Below are 24,171 nucleotides of genomic sequence, written 5' to 3' on the forward strand. Positions count from 1 at the left end.
AGACCATAGAGCCCATAGAGACCCATAGAGCCCCATAGAGACCCATAGAGACCATAGAGACCATAGAGCCCATAGAGACCCATAGAGACCCATAGAGACCCATAGAGACCCCATAGAGCCCCATAGAGACCCATAGAGACCATAGAGCCCATAGAGACCCATAGAGACCCATAGAGCCCCATAGAGCCCCATAGAGTCCCATAGATCCCCATAGAGCCCCATAGAGCCCCATAGAGCCCCATAGAGCCCCATAGAGCCCATAGGTACCTATGGATGACCACCCGGCTCATGCCCAGGGCTCTGGCTATGGCACAAGCATGTTGGCCTCCGGCACCACCAAAACAGGCCAGGATGTGCCGGGAGGTGTCATGGCCGCGGGCCTGGGGGGGGACAGAGACCCTATGGTGACACCAGTAACACCAGTAACATACCAGTAACACCAGTAACCCACCAGTAACCCACCAGTAACCCACCAGTAACACCAGTAACCCACCAGTAACCCACCAGTAACACCAGTAACCCACCAGTAACACCAGTAACCCACCAGTAACACCAATAACCCACCAGTAACCCCAGTAACCCACCAGTAACACCAGTAACACCAGTAACCCACCAGTAACCCACCAGTAACACCAGTAACACCAGTAACCCAGCAGTAATCCACCAGTAACCCACCAGTAACACCAGTAACCCACCAGTATCCCACCAGTAACCCACCAGTAACACCAGTAACCCACCAGTAACACCAGTAACCCACCAGTATCCCACCAGTAACCCACCAGTAACCCACCAGTAACCCACCAGTAACACCAGTAACCCACCAGTAACCCACCAGTAACACCAGTAACCCACCAGTAACCCACCAGTAACCCACCAGTAACCCACCAGTAACCCACCCGTAACCCACCAGTAACACCAGTAACCCACCAGTAACCCACCCGTAACCCACCAGTAACACCAGTAACCCACCAGTAACACCAGTAACCCACCAGTAACCCACCAGTAACCCACCAGTAAGACCAGTAACACCAGTAACTAACCTGGGTGAGGGCGCGGATAGGACGGCACATGGCTTCATTGGCAACACGCACGAAGCCCATGGCAACCTCCTCCACCGATGGGGCACTGGGAGCACTGGGAGCACTGGAGGCACTGGGAGCACTGGAAGCACTGGGAGCACTGGGAGCACTGGAAGTACTGGGAGCACTGGTCGCACTGGAAGCACTGGGAGCACTGGAGGCACTGGGAGCACTGGGAGCACTGGGAGCACTGGTGGCACTGGTCGCACTGGGAGCACTGGTGACACTGGTCACACTGGTCACACTGGTCGCACTGGTGACACTGGTCGCACTGGTCGCACTGGTGGCACTGGTCACACTGGGAGCACTGGTGGCCCTGGTAGCACTGGGATCACTGGAAGCACTGGAACCACTGGTGTCACTGGTGTTACTGGTGTCACTGGTGTTGCTGATGTCACTGGTGTTACTGGTGTTACTGGTGTCACTGGTGTTACTGGTGTCACTGGTGTCACTGGTGTTACTGGTGTTACTGGTGTTACTGGTGTCACTGGTGTCACTGGTGTCACTGGTGTTACTGGTGTTACTGGTGTTACTGGTGTTACTGGTGTTACTGGTGTCACTGGTGTTACTGGTGTTACTGGTGTTACTGGTGTCCCTGGTGTTACTGGTGTTACTGGTGTCACTGGTGTCACTGGTCACACTGGTGTCACTGGTGTTACTAGCGTCACTGGTGTCACTGGTGTTACTGGTGTTACTGGTGTTACTGGTGTTACTGGTGTCACTGGTGTTACTGGTGTCACTGGTGTTACTGGTGTTACTGGTGTTACTGGTGTTACTGGTGTTACTGGTGTTACTGGTGTAGGCAGCTATGTCAGCCGCCATGGCCTGGAACAGCCTGATCCCAGTATCCCGGCACAGGGACTGGTTCTCACTGGGACCGAAGATATATGGGAAGTACTCGGGGAGGAGGCGACCGAGGCAGAGGTTGGCATCAGTGATGGTCAATGGGCCTCCTATGGGGTAATGGGGTCAATGGGGACCCTATGGGGTAATGGGGTCAATGGGGACCCTATGGGGGAATGGGGTCAATGGGGACCCTATGGGGTAATGGGGTCAATGGGGACCCTATGGGATAATGGGGTCAATGGGGACCCTATGGGGGAATGGGGTCAATGGGGACCCTATGGGGTAATGGGGTCAATGGGGACCCTATGGGGGAATGGGGTCAATGGGGACCCTATGGGGTAATGGGGTCAATGGGCCTCCTATGGGATAATGGGGTCAATGGGGACCAGTAACCATAATGGGGTCAATGGGGACCCTATGGCATAATGGGGTCAATGGGCCTCCTAGGGGGTAAGGGGGTCAATGGGGACCCTATGGGGTAATGGGGTCAATGGGGACCCTATGGGATAATGGGGTCAATGGGGACCCTATGGGGTAATGGGGTCAATGGGCCTCCTATGGGGCAATGGGGTCAATGGGGACCCTATGGGATAATGGGGTCAATGGGGACCCTATGGCATCAGTGATGGTCAATGGGCCTCCTAGGGGGCAATGGGGTCATTGAGGACCCTATGGGGTAATGGGGTCAATGGGGACCCTATGGGGTAATGGGGTCAATGGGGACCCTATGGCATCAGTGATGGTCAATGGGCCTCCTATGGGGTAATGGGGTCAATGGGGACCCTATGGCATAATGGGGTCAATGGGCCTCCTATGGGGTAATGGGGTCAATGGGGACCCTATGGGGCAATGGGGTCAATGGGGACCCTATGGGGTAATGGGGTCAATGGGGACCCTATGGGATAATGGGGTCAATGGGGACCCTATGGGATAATGGGGTCAATGGGGACCAGAAACCATCATGGGGTCAATGGGGACCCTATGGCATCAGTGATGGTCAATGGGCCTCCTATGGGGTAATGGGGTCAATGGGGACCCTATGGGATAATGGGGGCAATGGGGACCCTATGGCATCAGTGATGGTCAATGGGCCTCCTAGGGGGGAATGGGGTCAATGGGCCTCCTATGGGATAATGGGGTCAATGGGGACCCTATGGGGTAATGGGGTCAATGGGGACCCTATGGCATAATGGGGTCAATGGGGACCCTATGGGATAATGGGGTCAATGGGGACCCTATGGGGTAATGGGGTCAATGGGGACCCTATGGCATAATGGGGTCAATGGGCCTCCTATGGGGGAATGGGGTCAATGGGGACCAGAAACCATAATGGGGTCAATGGGGACCCTATGGGATAATGGGGTCAATGGGGACCCTATGGCATAATGGGGTCAATGGGGACCCTATGGCATAATGGGGTCAATGGGGACCATAAACCATGATGGGGATGGTCAATGGGGACCATAAACCATGATGGTCAATGGACATGATGGTGATGGTCAATGGGCATCCTAGGGGGGAATGGGGTCAATGGGGACCCTATGGGGTAACGGGGTCAATGGGGACCCTATGGGGTAATGGGGTCAATGGGCCTCCTAGGGGGGAATGGGGTCAATGGGGACCCTATGGGATAATGGGGTCAATGGGGACCCTATGGGATAATGGGGTCAAAGGGGACCCTATGGCATCAGTGATGGTCAATGGGCCTCCTAGGGGGTAATGGGGTCAATGGGGACCCTATGGCATCAGTGATGGTCAATGGGCCTCCTAGGGGGTAATGGGGTCAATGGGGACCCTATGGCATCAGTGATGGTCAATGGGCCTCCTATGGGGTAAGGGGGTCAATGGGCCTCCTATGGGATAATGGGGTCAATGGGGACCCTATGGGATAATGGGGTCAATGGGGACCCTATGGAATAATGGGGTCAATGGGGACCCTATGGGATAATGGGGTCAATGGGGACCCTATGGGGTAATGGGGTCAATGGGGACCCTATGGCATAATGGGGTCAATGGGGACCCTATGGGGTAACGGGGTCAGTGGGGACCCTATGGCATCAGTGATGGTCAATGGGCCTCCTATGGGATAATGGGGTCAATGGGGACCCTATGGGGTAATGGGGTCAATGGGGACCCTATGGCATAATGGGGTCAATGGGAACCCTATGGGGTAATGGGGTCAATGGGGACCAGAAACCATAAGGGGGTCAATGGGGACCACAAACCATCATGGGGTCAATGGGGACCCTATGGCATCAGTGATGGTCAATGGGCCTCCTATGGGGTAATGGGGTCAATGGGGACCCTATGGGGTAATGGGGTCAATGGGGACCCTATGGGATAATGGGGTCAATGGGCCTCCTATGGCATAATGGGGTCAATGGGGACCAGAAACCATAATGGGGTCAATGGGGACCACAAACCATCATGGGGTCAATGGGGACCCTATGGCATCAGTGATGGTCAATGGGCCTCCTATGGGGGAATGGGGTCAATGGGGACCCTATGGGATAATGGGGTCAATGGGGACCCTATGGCATCAGTGATGGTCAATGGGCCTCCTATGGGGGAATGGGGTCAATGGGGACCCTATGGGATAATGGGGTCAATGGGGACCCTATGGCATAATGGGGTCAATGGGGACCCTATGGGGTAATGGGGTCAATGGGCCTCCTATGGGGGAATGGGGTCAATGGGGACCCTATGGGGTAATGGGGTCAATGGGCCTCCTATGGGGTAATGGGGTCAATGGGGACCCTATGGGGTAATGGGGTCAATGGGGACACTATGGGGTAATGGGGTCAATGGGACCCTATGGGGTAATGGGGTCAATGGGGACCCTATGGCATCAGTGATGGTCAATGGGCCTCCTTTGGGGTAATGGGGTCAATGGGGACCCTACGGCATCAGTGATGGTCAATGGGCCTCCTATGGGGTAATGGGGTCAATGGGGACCCTATGGGGTAATGGGGTCAATGGGGACCCTATGGGATAATGGGGTCAATGGGGACCAGAAACCATAATGGGGTCAGTGGGGACCCTATGGCATAATGGAGTCAATGGGGACCCTATGGGGGAATGGGGTCAATGGGCCTCCTATGGGGTAATGGGATCAATGGGGACCCTATGGCATCAGTGATGGTCAATGGGCCTCCTATGGGGGAATGGGGTCAATGGGGACCCTATGGCATCAGTGATGGTCAATGGGCCTCCTAGGGGGTAATGGGGTCAATGGGGACCCTATGGGGTAATGGGGTCAATGGGGACCCTATGGCATCAGTGATGGTCAATGGGCCTCCTATGGGGGTAATGGGGTCAATGGGGACCCTATGGGGTAATGGGGTCAATGGGGACCCTATGGGGTAATGGGGTCAATGGGGACCCTATGGCATCAGTGATGGTCAATGGGCCTCCTAGGGGGGAATGGGGTCAATGGGCCACCTATGGGGTAATGGGGTCAATGGGGACCCTATAGGGTAATGGGGTCAATGGGGACCCTATGGCATCAGTGATGGTCAATGGGCCTCCTATGGGGTAATGGGGTCAATGGGGACCAGGAACCATAATGGGGTCAATGGGGACCATAAACCATGATGGTCAATGGACATGATGGTGATGGTCAATGGGCCACCTATGGGATAATGGGGTCAATGGGGACCATAAACCATAATGGGGTCAATGGGGACCCTATGGGGTAATGGGGTCAATGGGGACCCTGTGGGGTAATGGGGTCAATGGGGACCCTATGGGGTAATGGGGTCAATGGGGACCCTATGGGATAATGGGGTCAATGGGCCTCCTATGGGGGGAATGGGGTCAATGGGGACCCTATGGCATCAGTGATGGTCAATGGGCCTCCTATGGGGTAATGGGGTCAATGGGGACCCTATGGGGTAATGGGGTCAATGGGGACCCTATGGGATAATGGGGTCAATGGGCCTCCTATGGGGGGAATGGGGTCAATGGGGACCCTATGGCATCAGTGATGGTCAATGGGCCTCCTATGGGGTAATGGGGTCAATGGGGACCCTATGGGGTAATGGGGTCAATGGGGACCCTATGGGGTAATGGGGTCAATGGGGACACTATGGGGTAATGGGGTCAATGGGACCCTATGGGGTAATGGGGTCAATGGGGACCCTATGGCATCAGTGATGGTCAATGGGCCTCCTATGGGGGTAATGGGGTCAATGGGGACCCTATGGGGTAATGGGGTCAATGGGGACCCTATGGGGTAATGGGGTCAATGGGGACCCTATGGCATCAGTGATGGTCAATGGGCCTCCTAGGGGGGAATGGGGTCAATGGGGACCCTATGGCATCAGTGATGGTCAATGGGCCTCCTAGGGGGTAATGGGGTCAATGGGGACCCTATGGGATAATGGGGTCAATGGGCCTCCTATGGGGTAATGGGGTCAATGGGGATCAGAAACCATAATGGGGTCAATGGGGACCCTATGGGATAATGGGGTCAATGGGCCTCCTATGGGATAATGGGGTCAATGGGGACCCTATGGGATAATGGGGTCAATGGGGACCCTATGGGGGAATGGGGTCAATGGGGACCCTATGGGGGAATGGGGTCAATGGGGACCCTATGGCATCAGTGATGGTCAATGGGCCTCCTATGGGGGGAATGGGGTCAATGGGGACCCTATGGCATCATGGGATCAATGGGGACCCTATGGGGTAATGGGGTCAATGGGCCTCCTATGGCATAATGGGGTCAATGGGGACCCTATGGCGTAATGGGGTCAATGGGGACCCTATGGGGTAATGGGGTCAATGGGCCTCCTAGGGGGTAATGGGGTCAATGGGGACCCTATGGCATAATGGGGTCAATGGGCCTCCTATGGGGTAATGGGGTCAATGGGGACCCTATGGGGGAATGGGGTCAATGGGGACCCTATGGGGTAATGGGGTCAATGGGGACCCTATGGGGGAATGGGGTCAATGGGGACCCTATGGGGTAATGGGGTCAATGGGGACCCTATGGGATAATGGGGTCAATGGGGACCCTATGGGGTAATGGGGTCAATGGGGACCCTATGGGATAATGGGGTCAATGGGGACCCTATGGCATAATGGGGTCAATTGGTACCCTATGGGGTAATGGGGTCAATGGGCCTCCTGTGGGGGGAATGGGGTCAATGGGGACCCTATGGCATCAGTGATGGTCAATGGGCCTCCTATGGGGTAATGGGGTCAATGGGGAGCCTATGGGGTAATGGGGTCAATGGGGACCCTATGGGGTAATGGGGTCAATGGGGACCCTATGGGGGAATGGGGTCAATGGGGACCCTATGGCATAATGGGGTCAATGGGGACCCTATGGCATCAGTGATGGTCAATGGGCCTCCTAGGGGGTAATGGGGTCAATGGGGACCCTATGGGATAATGGGGTCAATGGGCCTCCTAGGGGGGAATGTGGTCAATGGGGACCCTATACCATGATGGGGTCAATGGGGACCCTATGGCATAATGGGGTCAATGGGGACCCTATGGGATAATGGGGTCAATGGGGACCCTATGGGGTAATGGGGTCAATTGGGTCCCTATGGGATAATGGGGTCAATGGGACCCTATGGGGTAATGGGGTTAATGGGCCTCCTATGGGGTAATGGGGTCAATGGGGACCCTATGGGGTAATGGGGTCAATGGGGACCCTATGGCATAATGGGGTCAATGGGGACCCTATGGGGTAATGGGGTCAATGGGGACCCTATGGGGTAATGGGGTCAATGGGGACCCTATGGGGGAATGGGGTCAATGGGGACCCTATGGCATCAGTGATGGTCAATGGGCCTCCTAGGGGGTAAGGGGGTCAATGGGGACCCTATGGCATCATGGGGTCAATGGGGACCCTATGGGGTAATGGGGTCAATGGGGACCCTATGGTGTAATGGGGTCAATGGGGACCAGAAACCATAATGGGGTCAATGGGGACCCTAAACCATAATGGGGTCAATGGGGACCCTATGGGATGATGGGGTCAATGGGGACCAGAAACCATCATGGGGTCAATGGGGACCCTATGATATAATGGGGTCAATGGACATGATGGGGATGGTCAATGGGGACCAGAAACCATAATGGGGATGGTCAATGGGCCACCTATGGCATAATGGGGTCAATGGGGACCCTATGTCATAATGGGGTCAATGGGGACCCTATGGGGTAATGGGGTCAATGGGGACCAGAAACCATAATGGGGTCAATGGGGACCCTATGGCATAATGGGGTCAATGGGGACCCTATGTCATAATGGGGTCAATGGGGACCCTATGGGGTAATGGGGTCAATGGGGACCCTATGGGATAATGGGGTCAATGGGGATACTATGGGGTAATGGGGTCAATGGGCCTCCTAGGGGGGAATGGGGTCAATGCGGACCCTATGGGGTAATGGGGTCATTGTCCTCCTAGGGGGGAATGGGGTCAATGGGGACACTATGGGGTAATGGGGTCAATGGGGACCAGAAACTATCATGGGGTCAATGGGGACCAGTAACCATAATGGGGTCAATGGGGACCCTATGGGATAATGGGGTCAATGGGGACCCTATGGCATAATGGGGTCAATGGGGACCCTATGGGGTAATGGGGTCAATGGGCCTCCTATGGGATAATGGGGTCAATGGGGACCCTATGGCATAATGGGGTCAATGGGGACCCTATGGCATAATGGGGTCAATGGGGACCCTATGGGGTAATGGGGTCAATGGGGACCCTATGGCATCAGTGATGGTCAATGGGCCTCCTATGGGGTAATGGGGTCAATGGGGACCCTATGGGATAATGGGGTCAATGGGGACCCTATGGCATCAGTGATGGTCAATGGGCCTCCTAGGGGGTAATGGGGTCAATGGGGACCCTATGGAATAATGGGGTCAATGGGGACCCTATGGGATAATGGGGTCAATGGGGACCCTATGGCATCAGTGATGGTCAATGGGCCTCCTAGGGGGGAATGGGGTCAATGGGGACCCTATGGGGTAATGGGGTCAATGGGGACCCTATGGCATCAGTGATGGTCAATGGGCCTCCTATGGGGGAATGGGGTCAATGGGGACCCTATGGCATAATGGGGTCAATGGGGACCCTATACCATAATGGTGTCAATGGGGACCAGAAACCATGAGGGTCAATGGGTACCCTAACCCCATCCCATCCCATCCCCACCACACTCACCCTTCCGGTAACATGCGGGGCCAGGATGGGCTCCGGCTGACTCTGGTCCTACCACATAGAGACCATTCCTGTATTGGGGACACCGGGAGGAGATCCAGGACACTGACACCAACCACATCCATGGCACCACCAACACCAACCATGGCACCACCAACACCATCCATGGCACCACCAACACCAACCACATCCATGGCACCACCAACACCATCCATGGCACCACCAACACCAACCACATCCATGGCACCACCTACACCAACCATGGCACCACCAACACCAACCATGGCACCACCAACACCAACCATGGCACCAACACCATCCATGGCACCACCAACACCATCCATGGCACCACCAACACCATCCATGGCACCACCAACACCAACCAGATCCATGGCACCACCAACACCAACCATGGCACCACCACCACCAACCATGGCACCACCAACACCATCTATGGCACCACCAACACCATCCATGGCACCACCAACACCATCCATGGCACCACCAACACCATCCATGGCACCACCAACACCAACCATGGCACTACCAACACCAACCATGGCACCACCAACACCATCCATGGCACCAACACCAACACCATCCATGGCACCACCAACACCAACCATGGCACCACCAACACCATCCATGGCACCACCAACACCATCCATGGCACCACCAACACCAACCATGGCACCACCAACACCATCCATGGCACCACCAACACCATCCATGGCACCACCAACACCATCCATGGCACCACCAACACCATCTATGGCACCACCACCACCATCCATGGCACCACCAACACCAACCACATCCATGGCACCACCAACACCATCCATGGCACCACCAACACCAACCACATCCATGGCACCACCAACACCATCCATGGCACCACCAACACCATCCATGGCACCACCAACACCATCCATGGCACCACCAACACCAACCACATCCATGGCACCACCAACCACATCCATGGCACCACCAACACCATCCATGGCACCACCAACCACATCCATGGCACCACCAACACCATCCATGGCACCACCAACACCATCCATGGCACCACCAACCACATCCATGGCACCACCAACACCATCCATGGCACCACCAACACCATCTATGGCACCACCAACACCATCCATGGCACCACCACCATCACCCACCTGAAGAACAGCCGGGAGCCACCACCGGCAGCCACGGTGTTGATGTCCAGCTGTGGTACCTGGATGGTGACACCGGCGGTTGTGGCCTCGAACACGTGTTCGTAGGCACCAGCATAGCGGCTGACGTCGGTGGAGGTGCCTATGGGAGCAGGGGGTGATGGGGTCATGCCATGGAGCCCATGGAGCCCAATGGATGCCAATGGATGCCAATGGATGCCAATGGATGCCAATGGATGCCAATGGATGCCAATGGATCCCAATGGATCCCAATGGATGTCAATGGATGCCAATGGGAATGGGGCTCATGCCATGGATCCCAATGGGGCTCATCCCATGGATCCCAATGAATCCCAATGGATGCCAATGGATCCCAATGGCAATGGAGCTCATCCCATGGATCCATGGGGTTCTGTGCCTATGGTGGCACCTATGGGGCTCGGTGCCCATATTGACACCCATGGGTGCTGGTGCCCACCCTGCCCCATAGTGGCACCCATGGGTTCCAGTGCCCACAGTGACACCCATGGGTGCTGGTGCCCATAGTGGCACCCATGGGGCTCTGTGCCCATCTGGTCCCACAGTGGCACCCATGGGTGCTGGTGCCTATGTTGACACCCATAGGTGCCGGTGCCATTGGCAGCACCCATGGGTGCTGATGCCCATACTGACACCCATAGGGCTCAGTGCCATTGGTAGCACCCATAGGTGCCTGTGCCCACCCTGCCCCATGGTAGCACCCATGGGTGCTGGTGCCCACCCCGTCCCATAGTGTCACCCATGGGTTCCAGTGCCCATAGTGTCATCCATAGGTGCCGGTGCCATTGGTAGCACCCATGGGTGCCAATGCCCATAGTGACACCCATGGGTGCATGTGCCCATAGTGGCACCTATGGGTGCCGGTGCCCACCCTGCCCCATAATGACACCCATAGGTGCCGGTGCCATTGGTAGCACCCATAGGTGCCAGTGCCCACCCCATCCCATGGTGGTGGTGCCCACCCCATCCCATAGTGACACCCATGGGTGCCGGTGCCATTGGTAGCACCCATAGGTGCTGATGCCCACCCCATCCCATTGGTAGCACCCATAGGTGCCGTCACTCACCTCCCATGTCGAAGCCGATGACGGGTGTCCCATCCCCCTCCTCATAGATGCCGGTGCCCACCCCATCCCATTGGTAGCACCCATGGGTGTCAGTGCCCATAGCAGCACCCATAGGTGCCGGTTCTCACCTCCCATGTCGAAGCCGATGACGGGTGTCCCATCCCCCTCCTCATAGGTGCTCTTGGCATAACCCACAACACCAGCGGCAGGACCAGACAGGATGGAGCTGGCACCAGAGAACTGATCCATGGGGGTCAGGCCTCCATCCGAGCGCATGAACAGCACCGGGACACCCTATGGGGCACATAGGGTGCTATGGGTGACCATAGGGTGCAATGGGTGTCATAGGGTGCTATGGGTGTCATAGGGTGCTATGGGTGTCATAGGGTGCTATGGGTGCCATAGGGTGCTATGGGTGCCATATGCTCCATGGGGGTCAGGCCTCCATCCGAGCGCATGAACAGCACCGGGACACCCTGTATGGGGCACATAGGGTGCTATGGGTGACCATAGGGTGCTATGGGTGTCATAGGGTGCTATGGGTGTCATAGGGTGCTATGGGTGCCCATAGGGTGCTATGGGTGACCATAGGGTGCTATGGGTGTCATAGGGTGCTATGGGTGTCATAGGGTGCTATGGGTGCCCATAGGGTGCTATGGGTGACCATAGGGTGCTATGGGTGTCATAGGGTGCTATGGGTGACCATAGGGTGCTATGGGTGTCATAGGGTGCTATGGGTGTCATAGGGTGCTATGGGTGCCCATAGGGTGCTATGGGTGCCATAGGGTGCTATGGGTGTCATAGGGTGCTATGGATGCCATAGGGTGCTATGGGTGCCATAGGGTGCTATGGGTGTCATAGGGTGCTATGGGTGTCATAGGGTGCTATGGGTGTCATAGGGTGCTATGGGTGAAATAGGGTGGGATGGGTGACATAGGGTGCTATGGGTGTCATAGGGTGCTATGGGTGTCATAGGGTGCTATGGGTGACATAGGGTGCTATGGGTGCCATAGGGTGCTATGGGTGTCATAGGGTGCTATGGGTGCCATAGGGTGCTATGGGTGCCATAGGGTGCTATGGGTGCCATATGCTCCATGGGGGTCACGCCTCCATCCGAGCGCATGAACAGCACCGGGACACCCTGTATGGGGCACATAGGGTGCTATGGGTGCCATAGGGTGCAATGGGTGCCATAGGGTGCTATGGGTGCCATAGGGTGCAATGGGTGCCATAGGGTGCTATGGGTGTCATATGCTCCATGGGGGTCAGGCCTCCATCCGAGCGCATGAACAGCACCGGGACACCCTGTATGGGGCACATAGGGTGCTATGGGTGACCATAGGGTGCTATGGGTGACATAGGGTGCTATGGGTGACCATAGGGTGCTATGGGTGACCATAGGGTGCTATGGGGGCATATAGGGTGCTATGGGTGCCATATGCTCCATGGGGGTCAGGCCTCCATCCGAGCGCATGAACAGCACCGGGACACCCTATGGGGCACATAGGGTGCTATGGGTGACCATAGGGTGCTATGGGTGACATAGGGTGCTATGGGTGACCATAGGGTGCTATGGGTGTCATAGGGTGCTATGGGTGACATAGGGTGCTATGGGTGTCATAGGGTGCTATGGGTGTCATAGGGTGCTATGGGTGACCATAGGGTGCAATGGGTGTCATAGGGTGCTATGGGTGTCATAGGGTGCTATGGGTGACCATAGGGTGCTATGGGTGTCATAGGGTGCAATGGGTGTCATAGGGTGCTATGGGTGCCATATGCTCCATGGGGGTCAGGCCTCCATCCGAGCGCATGAACAGCACCGGGACACCCTGTATGAGGCACATAGGGTGCTATGGGTGTCATAGGGTGCTATGGGTGTCATAGGGTGCAATGGGTGCCATAGGGTGCTATGGGTGTCATAGGGTGCTATGGGTGCCATAGGGTGCAATGGGTGCCATAGGGTGCTATGGGTGCCATAGGGTGCTATGGGTGACCATAGGGTGCTATGGGTGCCATAGGGTGCTATGGGTGTCATAGGGTGCTATGGGTGTCATAGGGTGCTATGGGTGTCATAGGGTGCTATGGGGGCACATAGGGTGCTATGGGGGCACATAGGGTGGGATGGGTGTCATAGGGTGCAATGGGTGTCATAGGGTGCTATGGGTGTCATAGGGTGCTATGGGTGCCATAGGGTGCTATGGGTGACCATAGGGTGCTATGGGTGTCATAGGGTGCTATGGGTGCCATAGGGTGCTATGGGGGCACATAGGGTGCTATGGGTGCCATAGGGTGCTATGGGTGTCATAGGGTGCTATGGGGGCACATAGGGTGCTATGGGTGCCATAGGGTGCTATGGGTGTCATAGGGTGCTATGGGTGTCATAGGGTGCTATGGGTGCCATAGGGTGCTATGGGTGACCATAGGGTGCTATGGGTGCCATATGCTCCATGGGGGTCAGGCCTCCATCCGAGCGCATGAACAGCACCGGGACACCCTGTATGGGGCACATAGGGTGCTATGGGTGACCATAGGGTGCTATGGGTGCCATAGGGTGCTATGGGTGACATAGGGTGCTATGGGTGCCATAGGGTGCTATGGGTGTCATAGGGTGCTATGGGTGCCATAGGGTGCTATGGGTGCCATAGGGTGCTATGGGTGACATAGGGTGCTATGGGTGTCATAGGGTGGTATGGGTGACATAGGGTGCTATGGGTGTCATAGGGTGCTATGGGTGACATAGGGTGCTATGGGTGCCATAGTGTGCTATGGGTGACATAGGGTGCTATGGGTGCCATAGGGTGCTATGGGTGACATAGGGTGCTATGGGTGTCATAGGGTGCTATGGGTGTCATAGGGTGCTATGGGTGCCATAGGGTGCTATGGGTGTCATAGGGTGCTATGGGTGACCATAGGGTGCTATGGGTGTCATAGGGTGCAATGGGTGTCATAGGGTGCAATGGGTGACCATAGGGTGCTATGGGTGCCATAGGGTGCTATGGGTGCCATAGGGTGCTATGGGTGACCATAGGGTGCTATGGGTGCCATATGCTCCATGGGGGTCAGGCCTCCATCCGAGCGCATGAACAGCACCGGGACACCCTGTATGGGGCACATACATAGGGTGCTATGGGTGACATAGGGTGCTATGGGTGCCATAGGGTGCAATGGGTGTCATAGGGTGCTATGGGTGACCATAGGGTGCTATGGGTGTCATAGGGTGCTATGGGTTTCATAGGGTGCAATGGGTGTCATAGGGTGCTATGGGTGTCATAGGGTGGTATGGGTGACCATAGGGTGCTATGGGTGCACATAGGGTGGGATGGGTGTCCATAGGGTGCTATGGGTGCCATAGGGTGCTATGGGTGTCCATAGGGTGCAATGGGTGTCATAGGGTGCTATGGGTGACATAGGGTGCTATGGGTGCCATAGGGTGCTATGGGTGTCATAGGGTGGGGTGGGTGTCATAGGGTGCTATGGGTGTCATAGGGTGGGGTGGGTGTCATAGGGTGCTATGGGTGCCCATAGGGTGGGATGGGTGACATAGGGTGCTATGGGTGTCATAGGGTGGGATGGGTGTCATAGGGTGCTATGGGGGCACATAGGGTGCTATGGGGGCACATAGGGTGCTATGGGTGTCATAGGGTGCTATGGGGTCCCATTGATGGGATGGGTGCCCATAGGGTGGGATGGGTGACATAGGGTGGGATGGGTGCTCATAGGGGGCAATGAGGTACCACTGATGGGATGGGTGCTCATTGATGGGATGGGTGACATAGGGTGGGATGGGTGCCATAGGGTGAGATGGGTGACATAGGGTGAGATGGGTGACATAGGGTGGGATGGGGGCTCATAGGGTGGGATGGGGTCCCATTGATGGGATGGGTGCCATGGGGGGGTCCCCAATGGATAGATGTCTATGGAGTTATGATGAGGAATGGGTGCCCATGGCAGGATCCCAATACAATGGGTGCCTATGGCAGGATCCCAATACAATGGGTGCCCATGGCAGGATCCCAATACAATGGGTGCCTATGGCAGGATCCCAATACAATGGGTGCCCATGGCAGGATCCCAATACAATGGGTGCCCATGGCAGGATTCCAATACAATGGGTGCCTATGGCAGGGTCCCAATACAATGGGTGCCCATGGCAGGATCCCAATACAATGGGTGCCCATGGCAGGATCCCAATACAATGGGTGCCTATGGCAGGATCCCAATACAATGGGTGCCCATGGCAGGATCCCAATACAATGGGTGCCTATGGCAGGATCCCAATGCAATGGATGCCCATGGCAGGGTCCCAATACAATGGGTGCCTATGGCAGGGTCCCAATACAATGGGTGCCTATGGCAGGATCCCAATACAATGGGTGCCCATGGCAGGATCCCAATACAATGGGTGCCCATGGCAGGGTCCCAATACAATGGGTGCCTATGGCAGGATCCCAATACAATGGGTGCCCATGGCAGGATCCCAATACAATGGGTGCCCATGGCAGGGTCCCAATACAATGGGTGCCTATGGCAGGGTCCCAATGCAATGGATGTCCATGGATGGTGTTACCGGATACCCATGGATGGTGTTACCAGATACCCATATATGGTGTCACCGGATGCCCATGGATGGGTCCCAATGCAATGGGTGGCCAAGGATGGTGTTACTGGATGCCATGTATGGTGTTACCGGATACCCATAGATGGTGTTACCGGACACCCATATATGGTGTTACCAGATACCCATATATGGTGTTACCAGATACCCATATATGGTGTTACCGGATACCCATAGATGGTGTTACCGGATACCATAGATGGTGTTACCAGACACCCATATATGGTGTTACCAGACACCCATATGTGGTGTTACCGGATACCCATGTATGGCTATTACCATATACCATGTATAGTGTTACCAGATACCCATGTATGGCTATTACCAGACACCCATATATGGTGTTACCAGATACCCATGTATGGCTATTACCATACACCATGTATGGTGTTACCAGATACCCATATATGGCTATTACTGTATACCATATATGGTGTTACCGGATACCATGTATGGTGTTACCAGACACCGGTGTTACCAGATACCCATATATGGTGTTACCGGATACCCATGCATGGCTATTACCATATACCATGTATGGTGTCACCCTCACCTGTAACCGGTCCCGGAACCCCTGTTGGAACCCATTGAGGTACTGGCGGATGCAGGGGCTCAGGTAGGCGTCGGCACAGGCGGTGAAGCCGGATACCATATATGGTGTCACCAGACACCCATATATGGCTATTACCATATACCCTATATGGTGTTACCGGATACCTGTATATGGTGTTACCGGATGCCTGTATATGGTGTCACCCTCACCTGTAACCGGTCCCGGAACCCATTGCAGAACCCATTGAGGTACTGGCGGATGCAGGGGCTCAGGTAGGCGTCGGCACAGGCGGTGAAGCCGGATACCATATATGGTGTTACCAGACACCCATGTATGGCTATTACCATATACCGTGTATGGTGTTACCGGATACCCATATATGGTGTTACCGGATACCCATATATGGTGTTACCGGATACCCATGTATGGCTATTACCATATACCATGTATGGTGTCACCCTCACCTGTAACCGGTCCCGGAACCCATTGCAGAACCCATTGAGGTACCGGCGGATGCAGGGGCTCAGGTAGGCGTCGGCACAGGCGGTGAAGCCGGATACCATATATGGTGTTACCAGACACCCATAGATGGTGTCACCGGACACCCATATATGGTGTTACCGGATACCCATGTATGGTGTTACCGGATACCATATACAGTGTCACCGGATACCATATATGGTGTTACTGGACACCCATATATGGTGTTACCAGACACCCATGTATGGCTATTACCATATACCTGTATATGGTGTCACCCTCACCTGTAGCCGGTCCCGGAACCCATTACAGAACCCATTGAGGTACTGGCGGATGCAGGGGCTCAGGTAGGCGTCGGCACAGGCGGTGAAGCCGGATACCATATATGGTGTTACCAGACACCCATATATGGTGTTACTGGACACCCATGTATGGCTATTACCATATACCATGTACGGTGTTACCGGCTACCCATATATGGTATTACCGGATACCCATGTATGGCTATTACCATATACCATATATGGTGTTACCGGATACCCATGTATAGCTATTACCATATACCATGTATGGTGTTACCAGATACCCATGTATGGGTGTTACCAAACACCCATGTATGGCTATTACCGGATACCCATATATGGCTATTACCATATACCATGTATGGTGTTACCAGATACCCATATATGGTGTTACCGGATACCCATATATGGTGTTACCAGATACCATGTATGGTGTTACCAGATACCATATATGGTGTCACCAGATACCCATGTATGGCTATTACCATATACCATATATGGTGTTACCGGATACCCATGTATGGCTATTACCATATACCATATATGGTGTTACCGGTTACCCATGTATGGCTATTACCATATACCATATATGGTATTACCAGATACCCATGTATGGCTATTACCAGACACCCATATATGGTATTACCGGATACCCATGTATGGCTATTACCATATACCATGTATGGTGTTACCGGATGGTGTCACCCTCACCTGTAACCGGTCCCGGAACCCCTGTTGGAACCCATTGAGGTACCGGCGGATGCAGGGGCTCAGGTAGGCGTCGGCACAGGCGGTGAAGCCGCGCGGCACCGCACGCACCATGGGAGCCACAGATGAGGACAGGGACACGTGGGTGAAGCCAAGTTCATGGGCCAGGGAGGCCACGCGCTGCTCGTGCTCAGGCCACCTATGGGGGGGGATATGAGCACCAATATACACCAGTACAGACTGGGACCAGACCAGTACCCAATGGAACCAAACCAGTACACACTAGAACCCCAGAACCGCACCAGGACATCACCAAACCCCAATGGGACCCCTCAAACCCCACCAGTACCCACTGGGACCAAACCAGTACACACTGAGACCAAACCAGTACCCACTGGAACCACACCAGTACACACTGGAACTGCACCAGTACACACTGGAACTGCACCAGTACACACTGGAACCACACCAGTACCCACTGGAACCAAACCAGTACACACAGGAACCAAACCAGTACACACAGGAACCAAACCAGTACACACTGGAAGCAAACCAGTACATACTGGGACCAAACCAGTACCCACTGGAACCACATCAGGACCCCCCAAAACACCAATGGGACCCCCCACAAACTGCAATGGGGACCCCCAAACCCCACCAGTACCCACTAGAACCACACCAGTACACACTGGAACCACACCAGGACCTCATCAAACCACACCAGTACACACTGGAACCACACCAGTACCCATTGGAACCACACCAGTACCCATTGGAACCACACCAGGACCTCACCAAACCCCAATGGGACCCCCAAACCCCATTGCCCCATTACCCCCATTACCCCATTACCCCATTACCCCCAAACCCCATTACCCCCATTGTCCCATTACCCCCATTACCCCCATTACCCCATTACCCCCATTACCCCATTACCCCCATTACCCCATTACCCCATTACCCCCATTACCCCATTACCCCCATCACCCCATTACCCCATTACCCCCATTGCCCCATTACCCCATTACCCCCATTCCCCCATTACCCCCATTGCCCCATTACCCCCATTGCCCCATTACCCCCATCACCCCCATTACCCCATTACCCCCATTGCCCCATTACCCCCATTCCCCCCATTCTCCCCATTACCCCCATTACCCCATTACCCCCATTACCCCCATTGCCCCCATTACCCCCATTACCCCATTACCCCCATTACCCCCATTACCCCATTACCCCATTCCCCCCATTACCCCCATTGCCCCATTACCCCCATTATGCCATTACCCCCATTACCCCCATTGTCCCCATTCCCCCCATTGCCCCATTCCCCCCATTGCCCCATTCCCCCCATTACTCCCATTACCCCATTCCCCCCATTACCCCATTGACCCCATCACCCCCATTACCCCCATTACCCCCATTACCCCATTACCCCCATTGCCCCATTACCCCATTACCCCATTACCCCATTACCCCCATTGCCCCCATTACCCCATTACCCCCATTCCCCCCATTCCCCCCATTACCCCATTACCCCCATTACCCCATCACCCCCATTACCCCCATTAACCCATCACCCCCATCACCTTCATTACCCCATTACCCCCCTTACCCCATCACCCCCATTACCCCCATTACCCCATTACCCCATTACCCCCATTACCCCATTAACCCCATTCCCCCCATTCCCCCATTACCCCCACTGCCCCATTACCCCCATTACCCCATTACCCCCATTACCCCCATTACCCCCATTACCCCAATTACCCCCATTGACCCCATTACCCCCATTACCCCCATTACCCCCATTACCCCCATTACCCCATCACCCCCATTACCCCATTACCCCCATTACCCCATTACCCCCATTGCCCCATTACCCCCATTAACCCAATTACCCCATTACCCCCATTACCCCCATCACCTCCATTACCCCCATTACCCCATTACCCCATTACCCCCATTACCCCTATTACCCCATTACCCCCATTACCCCATTACCCCCATCGTCCCCATTGCCCCATTACCCCATCACCCCCATTACCCCCATTACCCCATTACCCCCATTACCCCTATTACCCCCATTGCCCCCATTACCCCCATTGCCCCATTACCCCCATCGTCCCCATTGCCCCATTACCCCATCACCCCCATTACCCCGATTACCCCCATCACCCCCATTACCCCCATTACCCCCATTACCCCCATTACCCCCATTGCCCCATTACCCCCATTGTCCCCATTACCCTCATTACCCCCATTACCCCCATTACCCCCATTACCCCATTACCCCATTCCCCCCATTACCCCATTACCCCCATTACCCCCATTACCCCCATCACCCCATTACCCCCATTACCCCCATTACCCCCATTACCCCATCACCCCCATTACCCCATTACCCCCATTACCCCCATTACCCCATCACCCCCATTAGCCCCATTACCCCATTACCCCCATTACCCCAATTACCCCCATTGACCCCATTACCCCCATTACCCCCATAGACCCCATTGACCCCATTACCCCATTGCCCCATTACCCCCATTGTCCCCATTACCCTCATTACCCCCATTCCCCCCATTACCCCCATTACCCCATTACCCCCATTACCCCATTACCCCCATTACCCCCATTGCCCCCATTACCCCCATTACCCCATTACCCCATTACCCCCATTGCCCCCATTGCCCCATTACCCCCATTGACCAATTACCCCCATTACCCCCATTGACCCCATTACCCCCATTACCCCCATTACCCCCATTGACCCATTACCCCCATTGACCCCCATTACCCCCATTACCCCATTCCCCCCATTCCCCCCATTCCCCCCATTACCCCATTACCCCATTACCCCCATTGACCCCATAGCCCCATTACCCCCATTACCCCATCACCCCCATTACCCCCATTACCCCCATTGTCCCCATTACCCCCATTGTCCCCATTACCCCCATTACCCCATTACCCCCATTCCCCCCATTACCCCATTACCCCATTCCCCCCATTACCCCATTCCCCCATTACCCCCATTCCCCCCATTCCCCCCATTGCCCCATTACCCCCATTGACCCCATTACCCCCATTGCCCCATTACCCCCATTACCCCATTCCCCCCATTCCCCCCATTACCCCATTCCCCCCATTACCCCATCACCCCCATCACCCCAACACCCCCATTACCCCATTACCCCCATTACCCCCATTACCCCCATTACCCCCATTGACCCCATAGACCCCATTGACCCCATAGCCCCATAGCCCCATAGCTCACGCATATGAATGCAGCAGCAGCACCGCCAGGCTCCGGATCCCCCGATCCCGAACCCCACAAAGCTCCTGGCGCAAGGGCCCCAAATCCAATGGGGTCTGAAGCACTAGGGACACCCCCATAGAGCCTGTGGGGGGAGGGGGGGTTAGGGGGGGGTCACCATTGGGTTTGGGGGGTCCCCATTGGGGTTTGGGGGGGTCCCATTGGGTTTTGGGGGGGTCCCATTGGGGTTTGGAGGGGTTCCCATTGGGGTTTAGGGGTCCCCATTGGGGTTTGGGGGGGTCCCCATAACAGGTTTGGGGGGGTCCCCATTGGGGTTTGGGGGGGGTCCCAATGGGGTTTGGGGGGGTCCCCATTGGGGTTTGGGGGGGTTCCCCACAGGGGATATGGGGGGGTCCGTATAGGGGGTATGGGGGGGTCCCCACAGGGGTTATAGTGGGGTCCCCATAGGGAGTATGGGGGGGTCCCCATAGGGGTTATAGTGGGGTCCCCATAGGGGGTATGGGGGGGGTCCCCATAGGGGTTATAGTGGGGTCCCCATAGGGGGTATGTGGGTGTCCCCATAGGGGGTATGGGGGGGTTCCCATAGGGGTTATGGGGGGTGCCCCATAGGGGGCACGGGGGGGTCTCCATAGGGAGTATGGGGGTGTCCCCATTGGGGTCTGGGGGTTCCCCATAGGGGTGATAGTGGGGTCCCCATAGGGAGTATGGGGGTGTCCCCATTGGAGTTTGGGGGGGTCCCATAGGGAGTATGGGGGGTCTCCATAGGGGGTATGGAGGGTCTCCATAGGGGTTATAGTGGGGTCCTCATAGGGGGTATGGGGGTGTTCCCATATGGGGTATGGGGGGGTCTCCATAGGGGTTTATGGGTTAGGGTTAGGGTTAGGGTTAGGGTTAGGGTTATAACCCCATAGGGGTTATACTGGGGTCCCCATAGGGGGTACAGGGGGGTCTCCATAGGGAGTATGGGGGGCGTCCCCATTGGGGTTTGGGGGTGTCCATAGGGGGTATGATGGGTCCCCATAGGGGTTATAGTGGGGACCCCATAGGTGGTATGGGGGTGTTCCTATAGGGAGTATGTGGGGGTCCCCATAGGGGGTATGTGGGGTGCCCCATAGGGGGTATGGGGGTGTCCCCATAGGGTGTATGTGGGGTGCCCCATAGGGGTTATAGTGGGGTCTCCATAGGGGTTATAGTGGGGTCCCCATAGGGGGTATGGGGGGGTCCCCATAGGGGGTATGGGGGTGCCCCATTGGGGTTTATGGGGGGGTCCCCATAGGGATTATGGGAGGGTCTCCATAGGGGTTATAGTGGGGTCCCCATAGGGGGTATGTGGGGCTCCCCATAGGGGGTATGGAGGGGGTGCCCCATAGGGGGTAAGGGGGGGTCCCCATAGGGTGTATGTGGGGCGCCCCATAGAGGGTATGTGGGGGTCCCCATAGGGGGTATGGGTGGGTCCCCATAGGGGGTATGGGGTGCCCCATTGGGGTTTATGGGGGGGTCCCCATAGGGGGTATGTGGGGGTCCCCATAGGGTGTATGTGGGGTCCCCATAGGGAGTATGGGGGTGTTCCCACAGGGGGTATTGGGGGGTCCCCATAGGGGGTATGTGGGGGTCTCCATAGGGGTTATAGTGGGGTCACCATAGGGGGTATTGGGGTGTTCCCATAAGGGGTATGGGGGGGTCTCAATAGGGTGTATGTGGGGTCCCCATAGGGTGTATGGGGGTGTCCCCATTGGAGTTTGGGGGAGTCCCATTGGGAGTATGGGGGGTCTCCATAGGGGGTGTGGGGGGTCTCTATAGGGGTTATAGTGGAGTCCCCATAGGGGCTATGAGGGGTCTCCATAGGGGTTATAGTGGGGTCCCCATAGGGTGTATGTGGGGTGCCCCATAGGGTGTATGGGGGTGTCCCCATTGGAGTTTGGGGGGGTCCCATTGGGAGTATGGGGGGTCTCCATAGGGGGTGTGGGGGGTCTCCATAGGGGTTATAGGGAGGTCCCCATAGGGTGTATGTGGGGTGCCCCATAGGGGATATGGGGGGGTCCCCATTGGGGTTTATGGGGGTGGCCCCCCCCCCCCCCCCCCCCCCCAGCCCCCCCCTCCCCCACCTTGGATGACCGGCAGTGACCCCGATTCCGGGAGGTCACAGGTGGGTCGGTGGGGGAGGAGCCGCTCGGTGACCTCGATGACCTCTTCATAGAGCAGTTCCGGTTCCGGGATAGCCTGAGGGGGGAGGGGCAGGGGGGGAGGGGGAGTCAGCACCAGTATAACCAGTATAACCAGTATAACCAGTAACACCAGTAACACCAGTACCACCAGTGCCACCAGTGCCACCAGTATCACCAGTATAACCAGTATCACCAGTATCACCAGTACCACCAGTACCACCAGTACCACCACTATCACCAGTACCACCAGTATCACCAGTACCACCAGTGCCACCAGTACCACCAGTACCACCAGTACCACCAGTATCACCAGCACCACCAGTGCCACCAGTACCACCAGTACCACCAGTACCACCAGTATCACCAGTACCACCAGTATCACCAGTGCCACCAGTACCACCAGTACCACCAGTATCACCAGTACCACCAGTACCACCAGTACCACCAGTAACACCAGTACCACCAGTACCACCAGTACCACCAGTACAACCAGTACCACCAGTATCACCAGTACCACCAGTACCACCAGTACCACCAGTACCACCAGTATAACCAGTAACACCAGTAACACCAGTATCACCAGTACCACCAGTGCCACCAGTCCCACCAGTAACACCAGTATCACCAGTATAACCAGTACCACCAGTACCACCAGCACCACCAGTGCCACCAGTACCACCAGTA

General features: G+C 55.8%; 1 protein-coding gene across 1 annotated transcript in view; it reads right to left on the minus strand.

Annotated features, from left to right (window-relative positions):
* The window catches only part of OPLAH (5-oxoprolinase, ATP-hydrolysing), a gene marked incomplete at its 5' end in the record, with an annotated part of 109,492 nt that overhangs the window by 73,609 nt on the left and 11,712 nt on the right, over window positions 1-24,171 (minus strand). The window contains 9 exons of the mRNA XM_034068815.1: window positions 268-380; window positions 1,041-1,152; window positions 1,879-2,032; window positions 9,116-9,183; window positions 10,282-10,420; window positions 11,513-11,678; window positions 18,046-18,241; window positions 21,323-21,446; window positions 23,428-23,542. Of these exons, the coding sequence (XP_033924706.1) occupies window positions 268-380; window positions 1,041-1,152; window positions 1,879-2,032; window positions 9,116-9,183; window positions 10,282-10,420; window positions 11,513-11,678; window positions 18,046-18,241; window positions 21,323-21,446; window positions 23,428-23,542 (1,187 nt within the window). The remainder of the gene's footprint in view (window positions 1-267; window positions 381-1,040; window positions 1,153-1,878; window positions 2,033-9,115; window positions 9,184-10,281; window positions 10,421-11,512; window positions 11,679-18,045; window positions 18,242-21,322; window positions 21,447-23,427; window positions 23,543-24,171) is intronic.

Source organism: Melopsittacus undulatus, chromosome 1, assembly GCF_012275295.1.
Source record: "Melopsittacus undulatus isolate bMelUnd1 chromosome 1, bMelUnd1.mat.Z, whole genome shotgun sequence".
NCBI classification, from domain to species: domain Eukaryota; kingdom Metazoa; phylum Chordata; class Aves; order Psittaciformes; family Psittaculidae; genus Melopsittacus; species Melopsittacus undulatus.